We start from the raw sequence: 21,366 nt of genomic DNA, 5'->3' as shown, positions 1-21,366 counted from the left end.
TTTTTATATCATGTAGATTTAACTAATAGCATTTTGGGGGGGTGGGGATGTTGACATTTGTAGGTGTTTGAGATATTATGGTTTCTACATTGTGTATTTCAATTTCTAACTTTTTTTTTTAATGTTTATGTATTTATTTAGAGAGAGAGAGAGATAGAGAGCGAGCAGGGGAGGGGGCAGAGAGAGAGGGAGACAGAGAATCCCAAGCAGGCTCTGCACTGTCAGCATGGAGCCTCATGCCGGGCTTGAACACACGAACCGTGAGATCATGACTTAAGCCGAAATCAAGAGTCTGAGCCACCCAGACACCTCTCAGTTTCTAACTTTTAAAAGTTTCTAGGTAAATTTAGTTTTGTCCTCGGTTTAATTGCTAGATAATGAAACCACATGCATGGGTCATTTATTACGTTAGTCCGGATTTTACATTGGGTCTAATGGAAAGAGAAAAATGATAATGACATTTGACTGTAATTGAACATAGTATTTTTTTCCCTCTTTCACTTGAAATACATTTTATTTGTATGGCAGTGTCAAATATCCTGTTCTTAATATATGGCAGATACTTAAAATCTGAAAATAACTTTATTCTAGAAACTGTAAAGCACTATGCTAGACACACCTGACATCAGGTGTTTTAAATGTCAAAATAGCCCTAAGAAAGAAGAGGGGTGTCTGGGTGGCTCAGTCAGTTGAGCGTCCAACTTTGGCTCAGGTCATGATCTCACAGTTCATAGGTTCGAGCCCCGTGTCAGGCTCTGCTGAAAGCTCAGAGCCTGGAGCCTGCTTTGGATTTTGTGTCTCCCTCTCTCTGCCCCTGCCCTGCTCACGTTCTGTCTCACTCTCTCTCAAAAATAAACATTAAAAAAAACAAAACAAAAAAACACACCTTTTTTTAAATAAAAAAAAAAGAAGAGATTATGGCACCATTGTATGGATGAAGAAATTGAGTGTGGGTTAGGTCAAGCAGTTAAAGGTAATCACAACACACCTAGATGGCAGAGCCAGAGGTTCTAATCCTGTTTTAAAATTACGAGTTGTGTGATTGTAGGATTATGATGACTTTGCTAATTGATCTACTCAAGGTTTTGGTAAAGTAGTGTTCCCTTTATTTAGCCTTCTAACAGAGTTTCTTAAATTATTATTTTTTTTTAAGTTTATTTATTTTTGAGAGAGAGAGAGAGAAAGCACCAGCTGGGGAGGGGCAGATAGAGCGAGAGAGAGAGAGAATCCAAGCAGATTCCTTGTGCTCAACTCAGAGCCCCAATGCAGGGCTCAATCTCACACATGACCTAAGCCAAGATCAAGAGTCAGTCATTTAACCAACTGAGCCACCCAGGTGCCCCTTAAATTATTTTAAAAGTAAAGATTGTGATTTTCTGATAGTGCTATGTGCTCCCAACTATTGTGGAACTGTTTTTTTAGGGTATACAGATAGAGCTGAAATTTGGCCCAGGGGAGGTGCTAGTCCTATTGAATGATTATGTGTCAAGCTACAAAGTAACAGTAAAATTTTACCCAGCTGCTAAGGGTTGGCTTACAGGCTTGGCTCATTCTTTCTCCATAGGAAATGACAGTGAAGATTTGGAGCACAAGAAACTGAGCATAAGTTTAGGTCTCTTCTTCGTTTAAGGCTCCCTTATGTAGTTCGTAAGTAGGTATTAGGGAAAGAATTGTATAGGGTGCAAAAGGAGGGGAGTCTATAGCACCATTATTTATTTATTCATTACAAAAATTTTTTTTTAATTTTTGAGAGAGAGACACAGAGCATGAGTGGGGGAGGGGCAGAAAGCGAGGGAGACACAGAATGTGAAGCAGGCTCCAGGTTCTGAGCTGTCAGCACAGAGCCTGATGTGGGGCTCGAACTCACAAACTGACATCATGACCTGAGCCGAAGTCAGACACTTAACCGACTGAGGCACCCAGGCACCCCCATATCACCATTATTATTAATAAATAAGATTGATTTGTCATTGTGAAGCTGTTGAATGCTGAGATTGTATTTTCCCCGTTGGATTAAACAGTAATTTCTGCTTTCATAGGCAGTTTCATAGGCCTCTTGACACTCTGAGTGGCCTCTTGAATCTCTCATTACTCTACCATGTCTGGCTATGTGGTGTCTTTCTTCTGATGACTTGGTATATCTCATGGATACTCTTCAAAATCTTTGCCACAGAGGTTAGTATTGAGTTTTTTGTTAATACATTTGTGTTTTAGAGGGCATGGGTATTTTTAGCAGAGCACTAAGCAGTATGCTATTGTGCCTAAAGCCATTCTGATAAATTGGGTTTTGGTCTCTTTTCTGAGGCTTTACTAGGGATGTATCATTTGTAACCATAATTTGCTGTGTGTGTGTGTGTGTGTGTGTGTGCGTGTGTGTGTGTGTGTGTGTAAGGAACAGTGTTAGTGTTCTTGATCTTTGGAAACTAAACTGCATGAACTGCTAGTGGAACTTAATTGTGCTTTATCTGTAGTGTAATTCTCATTCCTCTAGTGAGCACATACTAAATGCCTGAATTTTAAATTAGTTTTACATGCTATCGGTATAGCTACTCTGAAAATATTCAATATAAAGCAATAAAATATTTGTTCTTTGAAGGAAAGTCTTAAAATTTGTATAGAAATTATTTTAAATGAATGGGAATTACATTGTCTTTATCATCCAGGTGTTTATCTTAGGAAATGAGTGTTTGTTTTTCAGTTTACCATCTTTGTAGGTTTGTGTCCTTCAGTGGCTTCAGAGAATCTTTGTTACTGGAAGCCAGAGATTTAATAAAATGGGGAGAGTAACATTTCAGAAAGTAGTGTGTTTAGGTATATGTAATTTTGATGCAATCCATTATTAAAACACTGAAGATGTTAATTTGGTTGTATTGTTTCCTGTTGTAATAAATTTCAATTAGTGCTAACTTACTGAATAGAGTCAAGAAAATAATCATTTTCATAGTCTTTATATTTGATTATACTTGATAGGCTCATCTGTTCCCTGTTCAGCCACCATTTTCAGAAGAGTCGGACGAATGCCTCCCGAAGGTCTTAAACAGCAATCCTCCCCTCATCATAAAGGTGCCTGAGCTATGTGTTTTGTGTCTTCACGCAGTAATCTCGAACCTATTTATGAAACGGACTTAATATTTAGCGTATTTAGATCTATTTTTTGAGGGCCTACAATATTCTAGCACCAGTATTGTAAAAAATCAACTACACACTGCATGGAATGCCATTCACTTTCTTAGTTTTCATTCCAAGTGACTAAAATGCAAGGATATGTTGCAGTGTGTATGTGCAAGCTAAGCTAATTTGTGCAAACTAAACTATACTTAGATTAGACATAAAAATATTTCCTGGCACAAAATACTATGATATACAACCGTATGTGTGCATTAGCTTTTCATAAACTTATAATTATAGCAAAACAAAATACTGTTTTATTTATTATGGAGTCGACATGTTTTTACTCATGTACTATTTAAAAAAAATTTTTTTTTAATGTTTGTTTATTTTTGAGAGAGAGAGACAGTGTTGAGTGGAGGAGAGGCAGAGAGAGAGGGAGACAGAAGCAGAAGCAGGCTCCAGGCTCTGAGCTGTCAGCACAGAGCCCGACACGGGGCTTGAACTCACAGACCGCGAGATCGTGACCTGAGCCAAAGTTGGACGCTCAAACGACTGAGCCACCCAAGGGCCCCTACTCATGTAGTATTGTTGGTTGTTATGATCAAAGGTAGTGCTTGGTAGGTATACACATACAATGAGCTGTCTTAAAAGATGAATAATGAGGGGCACCTGGGTGGCTCAGTCGGTTGAGCAACCAAGTTCGGCTCAGGTCATGATCTCGTGGTTTGTGAGTTCGAGCCCCGCATCGGGCTCTGTGCTGACAGCTCAGCCTGGAGCCTGCTTCGAATTCTGTGTCTCCCTCTCTCTCCGCCCCTCCCCTGCTCATGCTCTGTCTCTCTCTGTCTCAAAAATAAATAAAACATTAAAAAAAAAAAAAAAAGATGAATAATGATAATGATCCTAAATTAAATTTTAATCAAAAGAGTTTAAAGAAGTTCTAACAAATTTACAAATTAAACTAAGAATAAATTGTTTTGATTCAAATTGCATTTTGAAATTTTAAAGTAGATCTATACATAATATGTGTGATCCTGTTAAGAAGTCCTAGTACTTAAAAAATAATTCAAAGAAAATGGAACCCAGAGTTTGGAATACATTCCGAAAAGTTGTAAACGAATAAGAAAATGAACCAGTGAGGTTCTGATTACCGTTAAACATCAATTATGACTAATTTATTAGATATACAAAAATATCAGCTACTCATTTGGTTATTTAACATATCTTTATTTACTGGGTAGGTGTCAGTCATTGCTAGTTGCTTAAGGCATAATAACGAGTAAGATGTAGCAAGCCTAATGGAAAAGGCAGATACACAAAATAATGAAAATTTATTGTGATAAGTGCAGTGGGAGCCACTTTTTCTGCTTGGAACCAAAATAGGAAAGCTTCATAGAAGTGATGGTGTCTTGAATGATGAGTGAACGATTTTGCCAGGAAACAAAATGAAGATTTTCAGTAAAAAAAGTTCAACATATGTTGTGTGTCTGCTGTGTGCCAGGCACTGCCTTTGGATGTGGTAGCAAGTAAGATGCTGTCCCTGCCTCAGAGTTTAGTGGGTGGAACCAGATGAGACAAGTAAACAGGCAGTTACAATAAATTATGTTAAGTGTCATGGTTGAGAGCTGTGTAAGTATATGTTGATGTGGGGGAGGCCTGGGAAGTTCTAGAAGGAAGTGATGTTTTAAGTGTCTCACCATAGAGATGGGAGAGAACACAGAGAGTTTCTTGTAGCTGGGGCCTACAGTGGGTAGGGTAGCTTACAGAGGGTAGAGGCAAGACAATTCTGGGAGTCTGGAAAGGAAGGTTATGGCCAGCTTGATTGACAAACTGAATTTCCTTCATGAAAAATTTCAGCGATTTCCCCTTACATGTAATACTGAGCCCAATTCATAACTAAGATTTCATATAGAAGTTAAAACAATTAGGGGCACCTAGGTGGCTCACTTCATTAAACGTCTGACTTTGGCTCAGGTCATGATCTCGCGGTTTGTGAGTTCACGCCCCACATGGGCCTATTGTCAGTCCAGAGCCTGCTTCAGATTCTCTCTCCCCCCTGTCTCTCTCTGTCCCTTTCCTGCTTGTGCATGCGTGTGCATGCATGCGCTCTCTCAAAAATAAACATTAAAAAAAAAAAGTTAAAACAATTAAATAATGTTTATTTTTTTCCCTTTTAGTATTTGGCCTTGCAGGACCTGATGTTGCTTTCTCAGTATTCTCCCTCACGAAGACAAGAAGTTTTTAGCCTTAGCCAACCAGGTATTGCCAAAAGTAACAGATAATAGGCATATGTGTGCAGAAGGTGTTCCACTTAAAATTTTTGGTGACAGAGATGTATTTAATAAAATACACAACTGTTGAGTCCATTAAATGAAGTATTGATTTTAATGCACCTAAATGTTTGCATTGCTGTGGTTAGAGGTTATATTTCCAGGAAAGGTATTTTAAAACTTTCTTCAGCATCCTCATTCCTTTACCCTGAAGAAATGATGAGGTAGATTGACAGTTTTAGAGCAGAAGAGTACAGTTTAAGTATCCTCAGAGTTTTCATGTTACAAAGTGTCTTGAAAATCAGGTGGTCTAATTCCCTAGATGGGGCATCTAAGTCTCAGAGAGATTAAGTGGTTTATATACAGTTAATGTCAGAGTTGGAATAAGAAATTCTGTCATCTGACTCCCAAGTGCAGAGCTCCCTCCTTCTGTCATGTTACTTTGCCTCCCTTTAAAAAAAAGTAAAAAATAACTAGATTTGATGGTGACCGGAGGATGCCCTTGGCAACTCTGAAACACTTTTCCACTGTCAGTTGTTACAAACTCATCAAGACTGCAACTATGCCAGTGCTCTGCCTGTTCCTGGATGGAAAGCATTCCAGCCTAGCCAGCAATGGAGAACAACCTAACCTAGGTAGCTTTTCATCTCTGTAATCAGCTCTTCATTATTTTGCTAAACTTGCCAATTCCCACATTATAAAAGAAACTTTCTATGGTTAAATGTTACATGGAAATGAAATTCAGTTACATAAAAATATAAATGATTGGAGCCACACTCTCCTTTTAGTAGCATGAAAAATCCAGAGCTGATGCTGTAGAAAATTAACTAGCAATTCTTTTTTGTCAGACTTAGGTTCACTTAGGAATTCTGTATGCATTAAATATTTTCACCAGATATTCCAGTGAACTGTAACAAGGTGACATGTTCTCTGCTAGAGAACTTATATTCTAGGGCATATTATTAAAATTTCCCTGGACAATCACATAGTTGCTTAGTGGTTCTGAGTTACAGCAGTATAAAACATTCTGGGACCTACTGATGAAGTATTTTGTTTGCTTGGAGGTTAAGTGGTATTCCTCTTGAGCTGTAGGTGGGGGAAATGTTTAAGGGGGGCTCTAAATGAAGACAGAAAGGTTATTTGGCACCCAGAATGGGAAACAAATTTTCAGTGGACTCCTTGGCTATTCTCAACATAGAAAGTAGCATGGTTGATTTTTATGTGGCAGCTGTGGGAGAGAAAGGTCTTAGGAAATGAAAAGATAATGAGAGTAAGGGAATTTTTTACAAAATTGTGGATCGTAGTAGTTTCAGTTAAATAATAACAGATATGTGTATAAAATATGATCGTTAGGAATAACATGTCATTCCTACAGACATAATAAGAAATAGGGGCCATTGTAAATGAAAATGTAAGGAAGCTTAGTGGGCCAGACACAAATTTATGGGTCACTGGGGGCCGTGGGGCGCATCTCATGAGACATGCCTGTATTCATTGTCTTCGTCTTCAGTCTGTTCAGTGCTGGTAGGGAAGTAACTCTAGTCTTTTTCACTCACACCATCCTCTAGTATTTGGCTTTATTTTAGCAACCAATTTGGCAGGTTTTTTGTTTTTTCTTTTTTAATGGTAAGATGGCAAGTTTTCGCTTGTAGACTTTTTGGAAAATTATTTCATACAAATATTTATTGAACTCCTTCTGTGTAGATGGCAGTGGTGTAAATAGTAGCTTAGCCGTGGCAAGTGGACCTTCATGCAAAGTGTAATGTAGTGTTTCTTGCAGAGTTTTCTCCTCACTTTGAGAGGAGACTCTAAGATTATGTACATTTTAAAAGCTGGCTTTTTGACCCCTTAGGTGGACATCCCCACAATTGGACAGCCATTTCAAGGGAGTGTTTGAGTCTTTTAAATGATATGACTCAGAAACTGGTTCTGTATCAAGAAGCAGCTGCTACGAATGGGAGAATGGTGTCCTCGTATTCTGTGGAGCCTAAGAAATCGAATTTTCCAGGTAATGCCTGTACTAGTGAGAGAGGGCAAAGTACATACATTTTGTTTCCTAAGAAAGATGACGGTAGTTAATCTCAGGATACGTATACGTGAGTGTGAAGGAGTTATAGGGAAATCCTAAATTTTTAGGGAAAATTGATCTCATAAGTGGGATATTGTACTGAACCAAGAAGAAGGCCTGAGTATCATTGTAGATTGAAGAAATTAAGTCTGGTGTGCTGATGGTGTTAAAAAGGTTAACTGTGGCTCATCAAATAGAAGGAAGCGTCAGCTTCCTCAGGTACAAAGCCAGGTGAAGCTTTACATATAGTACTGGTGCAGTATCCCAGACACAAAAAGTCGCTGGCCAGTGCCCAGAGAAGAGTAATTGCGCGACTGAGTGATTTCATGGTGGGGGCATCGCATTCATGGTTTTCAGAGAGGTTGATAGAATGTTTGAAAGATGAAAGCCGAGGGGAAGAAGTACAGTGGAGGAACCTAGGCTATTTGACCGAATTCCTTATGTCAAAAAATGCCAAGGAATGTAAGACTAACGAACGGACTTAATGTTCACCTGCCTTCTGGAGCCAGGCCTTTAATGAAAATGGGCAAAACTGGCTGGGTGAGGACTGTGGTAAACCTGAGAGCACTGGCTTCATCTGTAGGGGAAGCTGTGGGTTAGCTTCGGTTCATTGTTCCCATGTGGGAATTTGGACCCAGTATCTGAACTTCTGTGTGCCTCCCCACCCATCCCTACTTTTAAGAGAAGCCTGAAATCTGAAAATATTTTGGGTGAAATTTTCCACTTTTTTTATTTTGAGTTTATTTATTTTGAGAGAGAGAGTGCATTGTTGTGAACAGGGGCTGGGGGGAGGGACAGAGTGAGAGGGAGACAGAGAATTCCAAGCAGACTCCATGCTGTGAGCACAGAGCCTGGATCAGGGCTCGATCTAACAAACCATGAGATGGTGACCTGAGCTGAAATCAAGAGTTGGATGCTTAACCAACTGAGCTACCACAGGTGCCCTGAAATTTTCCACTTTTTAAATGTTGGTAACTAATTTTGATATTTACAAAATCACTACATGGGTCACAGTAAACATCATGATTCTGAGGGGGTCATAGACCAAAATGAGAGATTACAAATGGAAAACAATTTAGGTAAGATCGTGAATGTCAGATTTTAAAAGATTCTAGTGTTTCACTTGTTCTCCACGTTCAGATTAGCATTTATTTATTCAATAAATATTTATTGAATGCTTAGTATATGCCAGGCAATGTGCTAGAAACCAGAGAATCAAAGATGAAACACTCTTGGAACTGACCTTTTAGTGGGAGGCCCACAAATAATTACAAGACAATGGAATTGGTAAAAAAAGAAGTCTGTCACAGATTCTGAATGGGTAGGATGATTGTTGATAACAAAAGGAGGCCTGGCATATATAGTTTATGTTTTGTAGCAATATGGAACCATTAGAGAATTTTGAATAGGCTAATTATATCAAATTAGCATGTTAGATCAGTGCAGTCCCAGGTTAGGAGGGAATCATGGGGGTGACCAAATAGGAATTATTCATTATTTTAAATTGTTGTCACATCCCATTGCTCAGTCAGTATTTCACATTTTGTAGAACTTAAAAACCCCAGTCTCAATTTTTAAATTGATTCTTCAAATATTTCCAATTAGCACTAACCTTAAAAAAGTCATTCAAAAAAGTTTGGCACTTTAAATGTTTGATGTTTTATGGTGGTTTTATTAAGAAGCTAGAACACCAATGTAATCTATTTGTCTTTGTGCCTTGCACTGGAGTGGCTGGAAAAATATTCCTTTGTTTTTGTACAACGGAATTTATAAATTGGTGATTATAAGATGAATTTTGAAGAAAGTGTTTATAGATCATATTTGTAGATAACCCTGGGCAAATTCATCTCTGGTGTGACTTCTGTTAACTTGAAAAAATTCTGTGGAAAATGGGTAAGTGTGCATTTATCAGTACATTTCACAATACAAATTTGTTTTAGCCAAGTAATAGCTGTAGTAGGAGCTTGCAGTAACATTGGACACATTCTAGCGCAGTAACTGAGATTGTTGCCATTTAAAAATAAAATAGAAATTGATAGGTTCGTTCAAAATAGCGTAGGTTTAGAGAAACTGACCTTGAAGGTGAAGATCTTCTCTGGGGGTAGAAAACAAGGGAAGCTGCACCAGTCTGACCGAAGATGTAGAACACCCCCGTGAGTGGTCGCTGAGTTGCTGTCGTAAAAGCTGGATGTTGAGAGTGTAAACATACATGGAAACAAGCTACTGAACTTTGGGTAAATGCATTAACCCAAAAACTGAGATGTGTAAAATTTGTTCAGGCTGCCTGTTCAGCACTGGCTCTGTTCTTTTACAGAAGAAACTGCTTTTCAGACCCTGAGATCTAGCCAGATGCCTCGGCCGTCAGTGCCACCATTAGTTAAGACGTCACTGTTTTCCTCAAAATTGTCTACTCCTGATGTGGCAAGTCCCCTCGGAACCCCATTTGGTTCTAGTGTAGTGAATCGGATGGCTGGAATTTTTGATGTAAATACCTGCTATGGGTCACCTCAGAGTTCTCAGCTGATAAGAAGAGGGCCAAGATTATGGACTTCTGGTGAGGATTGTTTTCTAAAGTTTGAAATGTCATAGTTGTAGAGAATCTGATATCCTAAGTTTTCACTTTCTTGATTTTGTTTTGTTTTTTGTTTTTTTATTTAGATCAGCAAATGCCTGAATTTTCTAATCCTTCTCCATCTACCTGTGTTGGTGCGGAGGGTAAGACAGCAAGACAGCCTAGCATGATTTATTCATGGATTCAGAATAAACGTGAACAGGTAGGATGATATGGTTATAGGATTTATATTTGCACATAACATTGAGAGCATCAGGAATCTCACAAGAGTAACCCATCAGGGATAAATAGGACTTTTTTTGATGCTTCATGTATTAAGTTGACCCAAATGAAATTGCCAGTATTTGACGGGCTTTGAGCTATATAAATTGTAATTTCATATGACTGAGACTAATACAATGCCTTTGATCTGTGAATTCTTTCGTTTAATGAATATTTACAAAGTTCTTTATATATGCTGGGTGTGGTTTTAGGCACTGGGAAAACAGCAAACAAAAGTCCCTGACCATATGTTTATATTCTAGTGAGGGGAAATAGATGAGCAAGCAAATGTATTAAACCATGTCTCTCTGAATAAAAAAAAAAAAAAAAGTATTGTGAGAGTTATTTCATATGCTATTAAGAAAAAAAGTTGCCATGACATGCTGTCAATTGTTAAGACGTGTCCCAATATGTTATACTCAAAATATGAAAAATATGTGTCTTAAAGGGGAAGAAATTTGATGTCTTAAGTGCTGTATAGGAAAATAGAGCCATTAAAGGAAGTCTCCTTGATAAGTTGATACTTGATTAGAGACCTTGAAGGAAAGGCAGTGAACAGACAAATGCAAAGGTCCTCAGGTGGGGGTGTGCTTGATTTGTGTGAGGAACAGCATGGACACTAGGAGGTGGTGATGAAGTCGGAGAGGCAGCAGGCACCCAGAGCTCATCAGGCACATTAGTTATTGTGAAAACTGACATTTTCTCTGAGTGAGATGGAAAGCCACAGGATGATTTTGTCCACAAGAATGACGTGATGTAACCTTACATTTTGAAAGTGCTGCTTTAGCTGTTGTGTTGAGACTATGTTCTCAGATGGCAGGAGTAGAAGCAGAGAGACAGTTGTAAAGCTGTTGAAGTAACGTAGTGGGAGAGGATGGTATCTGTGATCAGGGTACTTGTGGTGGAGATGTTAGATGTGATCAAGGTCTGGATGTATTTTGAAAGTAGGTGGGATAGGATTTGCTTACTGTTTGGTTGTGTGTGAAAGAGACAGTGTTGACTTTCAAGTTTTTGGCTTGAGGATCTGAAGTAATGTAGTTACAATTTATGGAGTAAATTTAACTGATTTGAAGAGATTTGGTAGAGATGAGGTAGGGAAATTATGAATTTTATTTACGTCCATTTTGAGGTATTTATTAGACAACCAATTGAAAATACTGAGTAAGAACTGAGACGTATATCCAAAGTGTAGGGGTAAGTTCTGGGCTAGAAATACAAATTTGGAAGTCATCAGAATATAGACAGTATTTAAAACCATGAGACTCCCATGAAAAAATGCTTTGGGAGTGGATACAGAAGAAAAGACATGTAAAAACCAGACTCTGCAATGACTAAAGAGGTCTGAGAGATGAGGAGGAATAGCAAAGGAGACCAAGTAACTATTGAGGTGAGAAGAAAACCAAGAAAAGGGGAAGTAAATGCCACCTGCTGCCGATATGTAGCCTGAGATCCACACTATTGAATGAACTATTGTGCTAGAAATGTGGAGGTCATTGAGTCCTTGTCCAGCTATTGGGTGGAGCCTTGGGGATGAATGCCTGATTGGATGGGTCCAGGAGAGATGGGAGGAATTGCCGGCCACAAGAAAAGCTGGATCTTTCAAGGAGTTTTCCTATAAGTGGTACAGAGAAATGGGGTAATTAATAGCGGGAAGGAGTTGAGGGGTCAAGGAAGGGTTTTATATTTTAAGATGAGAGGAGTAACATCTATTTTGACGGAATGATTGATTAATAGAGAGGGACTGTAGGCATTATACAAACTTCAGGATCCCATTTGCCCTACCTGTCGTAAGTACCACCGTATCGTGAATTCCCTTTCAAGTCAGTTGGGGTATATAGCTTTGAGCTTAATACTAAGAAAATTGTTTCCCATGTAAATATCAACTAATAGAAAACCATTTCATGTCTTAAGATTTTTTTTGTTGTTGTCGAAGGAAACACTCTTTTTTGGCATTAAGAAGTTAAAGGGCAAGACAGTTTTCAAGAAATGAGTAAGAAAATATCACCAGAACCAATCCAGATTCCTTTTATTGTGGGGTTAGACATGTGTACTTGAGAATGCAGTTTAGGTGAGATGGCCCATCTTCGTTTTCCAGTTTATAATATGAAGGTGTTTACTTATGTGGTTTACTATAACTATTCTCTGTAAGATATGAAGTGTTTCATTTAATGTAGTGTCAGGGAGAAACTGGGGATGTGTTAACATTATGTTTGAATAGATCTGAAAACTTACATGTGTTAATTCTTCCTTCTTTCCAACTCAGGTTAAGAATTTCTTATCAAAACGGGTGCTGATAATGTATTTTTTCAGTAAGGTAAGAATATGTAGTTACAGCATTGGGAATGGGGGGAGAGGAAATGAAACGAAGTGAAGTACCAGACTAGATTTGACTTCTAAATATTTAGTTCGATCCTAGGAAGCTTGGCGTAGTGCTCTGCTAAACCTCCATGTTAGTAGTTGCCCTAGACCCCCACCTCACCTCAGTGGCTTCCCGAGGCTTGACTGCAGTTGGCCTCCCGAGTCTCCTGGCTGAGGACAGCTTTGTGCTCATAGTCAGCCTCTTCCTGCGGAGTGATCAAATCCATGGCGATCCTTCATGGCTCATTGTCCTGCCAAAATCTTTGTGGCCAGTTTGGTATTCAGAAGAGAGATGACTGGATTAGATTATACATGTTACGCTTGCGTGGGATAAAAAGTTGTGATTCAGGCCACAAATGAAATGACGTTCCACCTTGTCCGTCCGCCGCCCAGCTGCCGCAGGAGAGTAACTCTGAATTGCAGAAGCGAAAGAGTCGATCCTGTTTCACTGACTACAGCTGTTGCATGTTAATCCTTTGATAAGCAAAACTTCTGCCCATATGTAGGGGAAAGAATTTTTGTTTTGTGTAAGCTATTTAAATCTAACTTCTTTCATTCTGAAGATACTGCAGTATTAGCTAATGTTGTACTTTGTTAAAGTGAAAAGTTTGCACTGGCATACGTTATTCATTTTCATTCTGTGGGGAGAGAGATCTGAGTAACTCTGATGGAACATAGGCACACACAAGAAAAGAATCATTTCAAGTGCTTGAAACTTTTTTCTCGCTTTGGTGGCAGGGAAGATCCACCCAACTAGCAATTACCTTTACCAAAAAGAATCTACCTCAGGCTCTCCATTAGAGCTTTGGGAAAACTATCAGCCCCCCCGAGGAAGGTGTCCTGTCTTCCACCAAGAGGAAGAGGGGTTGTCCGAAGTTTTACTTCAGAAGGATGGGAAGAGAACTCACCTTTGTGTCTTATGTATGCCATGTTCTTTTCTCTTAAGTTCCCTCATTTAATTCTAACAGCATTCCTGTCAGATGTCTTTCTGTCCTCATTTTACAGATAAGGAAACCTGAGGCTCAGGGGGGTGGGGGGGGGGGGTCAAGTAGCTAGTCTAAGGGCATATAGCCAGTAAGTGGCAGAGCAGATGCTGAACGAGATCTCCTTTTCCCTTGGAAGTGAACGTCTACTTTTGATTTTGATTTTGCAAGTGGATCTCTTTTAAGATGAGGAGTTGTAGACACTGCCGTTGGATGTTGAAAAATGTAACGTGCTGGTGTATTTAATAGGCTTTGTTGGGCATTACCAAAGCCAGCATTTGTTAAAATGCTCCATACTATTTGACCTTGCTGTATTAAAGAAGGTTGGATGGTGTTTCTTTGGAGTGGGGCTAAGGGTAGACAATTTAAGAGTGGGTAATATGTATTTAGGCGTTCTGAGGTTTTGACGCCTGAGCATTAGGTGTTCTGAGCATTTGTAACCATTGTCTCTCAGGTGATCTGTATACCAATCTGAGGTGGGTTGAGTGTATGTAACTCTTATTTTAAGTGGGAAACTGAGACACATAGAGATTTAGAGATTGGGCAAGAGTCACACAATAAGTTGGTGATAGACTGCTTTATTGCAGTGAAATCATATTGTGTAAGAATTTCAGATTTTAATTCTTGAGAGCCAGCTGTGAATTTTGTACTGTTACAGCTACGTAGTTGATAGATGACATAAGAGTTATTGCCCAGGGGAACTTATTGAAATGTTTTTGTTGTATTTGTAGCACCCAGAGGCATCTATTCAGGCTGTTTTTTCAGATGCCCAAATGCATATTTGGGCATTAGAAGGTAAGCAACCTCAGTGAACTACGATTCTGATTTTCATTATCAGTTAAATACTGAAGTATAATCCATGAAAGGTCAGTTCTAGACTCTGATATCAGTCTTTGAATTTTTAGATACATTTTTATATCTTTGTTTTATATGGATCATTTTTCTTTCTTAGATACTTAGGTGTGCTTTAATTTGGGCAGAAAATTTCCTTATATAGAAGCAGAGAAACTGAGCCTGGGATTCTTACCTATCTTTTTCTGCTTCAAAAAACTGCAACAATTAATAGATTGTTTTCAACTGTCAACTTATGTTGACCTAACCTAACATTTAACATTTTAACGTATTTAACTTGAATTTCATATTTAGCTTGAATATGAAAATTTAGTTGTTAAAGAACTGTTTTTTGTTTTTTTGTTTTTATCTCCTACATACTGCCTTCTCAATGCTTAAATAATACTTCCTCAGAGAGCCCTTTCCTGAGCACCCTAATGAAAGTGCCCTCAATAGCGGTCACTCTTTTCCTTTATCCTGCTTTGGTTTTCTTTCTACCAGTCATCACTACCAGAAACAATATCATTTAAAAACTTTTCTTCCTACTAGAATGTAGAGACTCCTCTTTTTCAGGACTGGTGTAGTGAGGACCTTTTCAGTGCATGTTCCAATCTTTTGCGCATTTTTCTAGCGTAATACCCTCCTCCTCTATTTCAAGTTCTTTAGATACTCAGGATATTAATCCCTTCTCGATAGATGTATCGTCAGTAGATTTGCCTAATTTTTTTTTCTCTTTTCTTCTTGAGGTCTGTCTCACTTAGTAGCAGCATCATTCACCGAAGATAGATTTGGAGTTGTCCAGACTACACTACCAGCTATTCTTAACACTTTGTTGACGCTGCAAGAGGTAGGCAGTGTGTGGGTTGCGGGGAGGTAGACGGTCATGTTTTTCCCTTCCTCCCAGGTTTTTCAGTTTGTTTCTCACGTATCACATTTATTGAGTAACAAAACATATGTTGGAAGTTAAAATGTCGTACTGTTCTCACTCATGGGAAATTCTAATCTAAGAGAGACCAGGAAGAGAAACTTCTAATTCGTTTGTAAATAATAATTTTATAGAAACAGAAAAAGGAAGTCACTAAACTTCTGGTATTAATCAGATTACTTAGAGTATTAGAATTCTGTTCAGTGATATAAATTTGGATCCTTACACATCTTGTAGCTACTAAAAATAACCTGTAGTTAAATTATCCTTGCAGATAAATGTTACCTATTGGCCAGATCTCTTGCTGCCAGTCTGGGTGAACAGTTTCAAAGTAGTAGGACTTTTTAGTCCTAGACTTAAAGACAGAAAGATAAAACATATGCTTCTTGCTTCTGAATAGGCTTCCTTTCCTCATTTCATGTTGGGTGGTGTGTTTTACGCTGTCTTGGCATTGTCATTGTACGCCAGGTGATAGATGCAAACACTGAGTGCCAAAAGCATTTCCAGGTGGGAGCTGGGTTGTGCAGTAGGTGTTCCGGAGGAGTGGTGTTGAAGTAGGCTCAAAGAACGATTGGTGCATCTGTGCAAGAACGTCTTGGGAGGGAATGTAAAATACGAGAAGAAAACATGCTTTGCCGTTCTTTTCTTCCACTCTCAATTTATTTTGCCTGTTACAAAGTCTTAGGCATCAGAGCCAATGATTCTTTTTTTTTTCCTTTGAGTTCTTTTTGTGCCCACTTTCTCACGAATGTGTTTTGAGATGTATGTACATGTGTATAGTTTTATTATTTGTGCTCTTTTCCCAGATACCTTTCTCTAAAGAAATCATTTCCTAGTATTTCCCCACAACTTCTAGTATTTGGCTTGCCTGACAACACAGTAGGATACCCAGGATTTGGGCGTGTATTTTTTTTTTTTTTAAATGTTTATTTATTTTTGACAGAGAGAGAGAGAGACACAGCATGAGCAGGGGAGGGGCAGAGAGAGAGGGAGACACAGAATCCCAAGCAGGTTCCAGGCTCTGAGCTGTCAGCACAGAGCCTGACATGGAGCTCGAACTCACAAACCACGAGATCATGACCTGAGCTGAAGTCAGATGCTCAACCGACTGAGCCGCCCAGGCACCCCCTTTTTTTTTTAAATTAAAAAAAAATTTTTTTTAATTTTTTTTTTTTTTTAATGTGGGCGTATCTTTAACACACATAGCATTGTTTGTTTTTTATCACTCGGGCGGTGTAGTTTACAATAAAATAACAATAACAGTACAGTGCTTTGTAGTCTACAGAGCGATTACTTACCATGTTTTGTTTTGTTTCATTTAGGAAGACTTAGTTTTAGATTCTCTAACTACCAAACTTCTGGGGTTGTTAAAGTATATTTTTTATTTAAAATAGTTATTATTCAAGTATAATTACCATACAGTGTTATTAGTTTAAGGTGTACAACATAATGATTCAGCAGTTCTGTTTGTTGCTTAGTGCTCATGCGGTAAGTGTACTTTTAACCCCCCTCACCTATTTCACCCTTCCCCCACCCATCTCCCCTTTGGTAACCACCAGTTTGTTCACTACAGTTAAGAGTCTGGGTGTTTTTGTCTGTCTCTTTTTTCTTTGTTTGTTTCTTACACCTAACCTTACACCCATCAGAATGGCTAAAGTAAAAAAACACCAAGAAGTAAGTGTTGGTGCGGATGTGGAGAAAAGGAACCCTCCCTCATGCATTACTGGTGGGAATGCAAACTGCTACAAACTGCGGAAGACAGTATGGAGGTTCCTCAAAAAATTAAAAATAGAACTACCCTATGATCTAATAATTCCACTACCAGGTGTTTACTCACAGAAAATGAAAACAGTAACTTGGAAAGATACATGCACCCCTGTGCTTATTGCAGCATTACTTACAACAGCCAAGATAATGGAAGCAACCCAAGTGTGTCCATCCATAGATGAATGGATAAAGAAGATGTGCGGGGGGGACACACACACAATGAAATATTACTCAGCCATAAAGAAGAATGAGATCTTGCTATTTGCAACAACATGGATAGATCCAGAGGGTATTATGCTAAGTGAAATAAGTCGATTAGGGGCACCTGGGTGGCTTAGTCAGTTGAGCGTCCGACTCTTGATTTCAGCTCAGGTTATGATTCCAGGGTGGTGGGACTGAGCCCCACATCGGGCTCCATGCTGAGTGTGGTACCTGCTTGGGATTCTCTCTCCCTCTCTCTCTGCTCCTCTCCCCAGCTCACTCACACACTCTCTCTCTTAAAAAGTAAGAAAAGAGAAATAAGTTAGAAAAAGACAAATACCATACAATTTCACTCATACCATTATTATTATTATTATTATTATTATTATTATTATTTTTATATTTTTTGGTCCTCATAACTATCTTGTGAAGGAAGTAGGATGGAGGTATCAGGCCTATTTTAGAGATGAGGGAGGCTAGCTTCAGGTCTCGCTCACAAGTCTCAGGTGGCAGAGCTGGAACTTGAACCTGAGCTGTTTGCAGGGCATTAGCAGTGTAGAACTGTGGGTTTGAAGGCTCAGAGACACTTGACCAATATTCTTTTATAAGTCGCAGTTCATTTTTTGTTCCTCTAGAATCCTCTGCTGCTCTACCTAATGTTTGTGTGGTATTCCAAAGAAATGATTTTTCTTTAAAATTTTAACAACTGGGGCGCCTGGGTGGCGCAGTCGGTTAAGCGTCCGACTTCAGCCAGGTCACGATCTCGCGGTCCGTGAGTTCGAGCCCCGCGTCGGGCTTTGGGCTGATGGCTCAGAGCCTGGAGCCTGTTTCTGATTCTGTGTCTCCCTCTCTCTCTGCCCCTCGCCTGTTCATGCTCTGTCTCTCTCTCTGTCCCAAAAAGTAAATAAACGTTGAAAAAAAAATTTTTTTTAAGTCGACGGTTAAAAAGAATATTAAAAAAAAAATAAAATAAAAAAAAAAATAAAATTTTAACAACTAAGGTTGGAATAAGGGCTGTTGTACATGATTGTATCTGTCTCAAAAAGGCTACTATCTTTTGGTATGACTTAAGATTATGCTCAGTAAATGGTCAAGTCAGATTTGAAAACCAGGCTTTCGGACTCCTAGTCCTTTGCCTCTGTGAGGGCTTGGAGGGTTATGCATCTCCTAACCTTTCCTGAGATAGAATGGCAGTATGTTAGATGGACCAAAGTGCGAGATCTAGAATCAATCCCACTTGTGTCTGAGTCCTAGCTCCTACTACTTCCTAGCTGTGCAACCTTAGAAATACATTTACCATATTTCATTGAGTCTAAGATATCATTAATTAGAAGATACATCTCCATTTCAGGAATTTTAAAATGGCGGGGCGGGGGAGTGCATTGTATAACCAGTGAAAATAGTAATCTCTAAACATCAGTTTCTGTATCTGGAAAATGGAGATAGTAATAGTAGTACTTACCTCATGGGGATGTGAACGATGAATGAGATCAGTACTCAGGATGCCTGTCCCATATTAAGTATCCAACAAATGTAAGCTTTTATTACTTCGTTATTATTTCCATGTTGTATGACAGAATTCTTACAGTGTACAGGAGAAAACATCTTTCAAGATTAAAAAAAAGTATTGCTATCACTACTGTAAGCAAGCAGTCTAAGAGACATAGTGTCAGACAGATGCCCAGTTCAAGTCCAGGCTCTTGTACTTTCTGAACGATCAAGGGTAATTTATTAAACATCTGTCAGGTTAGAGTCTTCATCTTTAAAACAGAAATAGTACCTTGCAGGGTTATTATGAGGGTTCGAGATAAAATCTGTATACAGAGTCTAGAGTGGTGTCCTAAGTTATCAATTGCCTGACAATAATCTAACAGTTACCATGTGCTAAGATACAGAATAGAGAAAGACAGACATGGTTCCAGCCCTCTAGTTTACAGAGTATAAAACCGATAATCTATGAATAATTAACTACAATTGTAATAAGTGCCACAATGTACAGAAATGTAGAATGATCAGAGAACATAAAACAGGTATGCAATAAATAACAATTAAATGAACATTAAATGAAATGCTTGTGATGTCAGCATGGTGTCTTTGTTAGCAAATTATTTTATATTTAAATGAGGTAACATATATAAAGCAGTTAAACTCCGTGCCTGGCGCACAATAACTGCCATCAGTAAATTTAGCTATCAGCATCATCTAAGAGTATCATTTTGTAGCTGTGGTTTTTGCCAGGGGCAGTTTTGTTTCCCAGGAAACTTTGGGCAATGTCTGGAGACATTTTGATTGTCACAGATAGAGGGGAATGCTACTGGCATCCTTTGTGGAGGCCAGGGATGCTGCTAAACAGCCCATAATGCGCAAAGCGGCCCCCACAACTGTGTATTACCCAGTCCAAGATGTCAGTAGTGCTGAGGTTGAGAAACTCTGTAGTCATGATTACATTTAACAGAGTCTGGTGTTCTCCTTGCCATTTGTTTGGGACTCTGGCTTTCGTGGAATAAACCTCTATTTTAACTAGGTTGTAAGTAAGATCCTTGAGACGAGGCGCTTTCAAAGCTCTGCACGGTGGAGAATTTGTTAATGACACTGACAGATAAATAGTCACAGGAGAGCAACGAGAGTTTTCTCTTTATTCGGCTTTTGTGCATATACAGTGCATATAAATATAAATGGGCCAAAAGTGCCTATTTTCATAGTATAGCCCTTTTTCAGGCTTCTATAAGGGCTAATGTAAGGCCTTTTGGGGATTTTTCATTTTTACTGAAGAGTATATTGTTTAGTGGTGTACTCTACTCACTGTTTACCCTTTTCGTTGTTTGGGATAATTCTTAACTGGATATTTGAGATCCCAGTTGTGTAATATCAATCTTCAGGCCAGAAACCATGTGTAGTGCATAAAATGAGTGCTCAATAGATACTTGTTTAACCTCACAGCTGATTAAGTACTTCGGTTCTAACTATGGCATACATCACTAAATACTGCAAACTGGTGTTTCCTAGAGTGAAGTTATTCATGTACTACTTCCATAGTTTTTGCTGTCATTGTTTATTACCACATGTTATTGCCATAATTTTAGTCCTATTTGCCACCTGAACTATTACTTATTTAGTATTTTAAGTCGTTCATTATAAGCTTAATTAATTCATTAATTTGGATTTTATTTTTAAGTGATTTCTATACCTAACATGGGGCTTGAACTCACAACCCTGAGATCAAGAGTCTCACGCTCTCCCAACTAAGTCAGCCAGGTACCCCTAACTTAAATTTACTTAAAAGGACATTTTATATCACTTTTGTAAAAGGAAAACTAGCTTGAATTGCTACAAATAGAACATAGGTGCACAGTTCCTTATCTCAAACCTTAGGATATATTTCAAAATTCAGATTTTTTTGGATCTTAAAAATATAACATTGTATATATATCCTAGATTACAAAATACTCCTATTGGAATCTGAGGCAGAATCCCCTTAATCAGATACATTAATACTTTTCTGCAGTGAAATATCTGGGTCTTCATATTAAGTAAATAAAGACTGTAAATAGCCTGTGTCAGCTCAGGTCAGGTTTTACTGCCAGATGAAGTCAGGTCAGCTTTTGCCACCAACAGTTAGAAAAGTTTTTGTTTTCAGGGCTTTTTGGATTTCAGTATTAAGGGTAAGACAGTCAAAGTGAGAAAAGATAATAATTGAAAGCTCTAGCTGTAGATACTGTTGTTTGCTGAAGTCCCTGAACCTGAAACCTATTTGTCCTTTGTCATAGAAAGAGATTAATGAGGATTCAAGATGTGTTAGGGACACATTAGCTCCAAACCCAGACTTTCCTCCCTTGTTTAACCCTTATCTCATTAGGGTCTGTCGTTCCTTATTTTTTAAGAGCTGATATTTTATGACTTTTATTCTTAGAGGTCTTTCAGAGAACAGATAAAAAACAATTTAACAAAATTCATTCTTTTGCATTTACCCTTCAGACCCCTTTAAAATCTAAGATGTGGGTGCTTGGGTGGCTCAGTCGGTT

General features: G+C 38.6%; 1 protein-coding gene across 2 annotated transcripts in view; it reads left to right on the top strand.

Annotated features, from left to right (window-relative positions):
- Positions 1 to 21,366, top strand: part of NDC1 (NDC1 transmembrane nucleoporin) — a 47,062-nt gene that overhangs the window by 16,532 nt on the left and 9,164 nt on the right. Inside the window, exons 8-17 of one of the 2 annotated variants that reach the window (XR_002160871.2) lie at positions 2,040 to 2,175; positions 2,971 to 3,063; positions 5,286 to 5,367; positions 7,231 to 7,386; positions 9,761 to 10,000; positions 10,105 to 10,220; positions 12,543 to 12,593; positions 13,376 to 13,558; positions 14,352 to 14,415; positions 15,198 to 15,268. Coding sequence is in view for 1 of the 2 variants with exons in the window: in XM_006934756.3 (XP_006934818.1) it covers positions 2,040 to 2,175; positions 2,971 to 3,063; positions 5,286 to 5,367; positions 7,231 to 7,386; positions 9,761 to 10,000; positions 10,105 to 10,220; positions 12,543 to 12,593; positions 14,352 to 14,415; positions 15,198 to 15,298 (1,039 nt within the window). In the remaining variant the exon portion in view is untranslated. Of the gene's footprint in view, positions 1 to 2,039; positions 2,176 to 2,970; positions 3,064 to 5,285; positions 5,368 to 7,230; positions 7,387 to 9,760; positions 10,001 to 10,104; positions 10,221 to 12,542; positions 12,594 to 13,375; positions 13,559 to 14,351; positions 14,416 to 15,197; positions 15,299 to 21,366 lie in introns of those variants that run through there. The other variant, XM_006934756.3, reaches the window with a different exon arrangement.

Source organism: Felis catus, chromosome C1, assembly GCF_018350175.1.
Source record: "Felis catus isolate Fca126 chromosome C1, F.catus_Fca126_mat1.0, whole genome shotgun sequence".
Taxonomy (NCBI): Eukaryota; Metazoa; Chordata; class Mammalia; order Carnivora; family Felidae; genus Felis; species Felis catus.
This window is presented reverse-complemented; position numbering and strand designations above follow the sequence as displayed.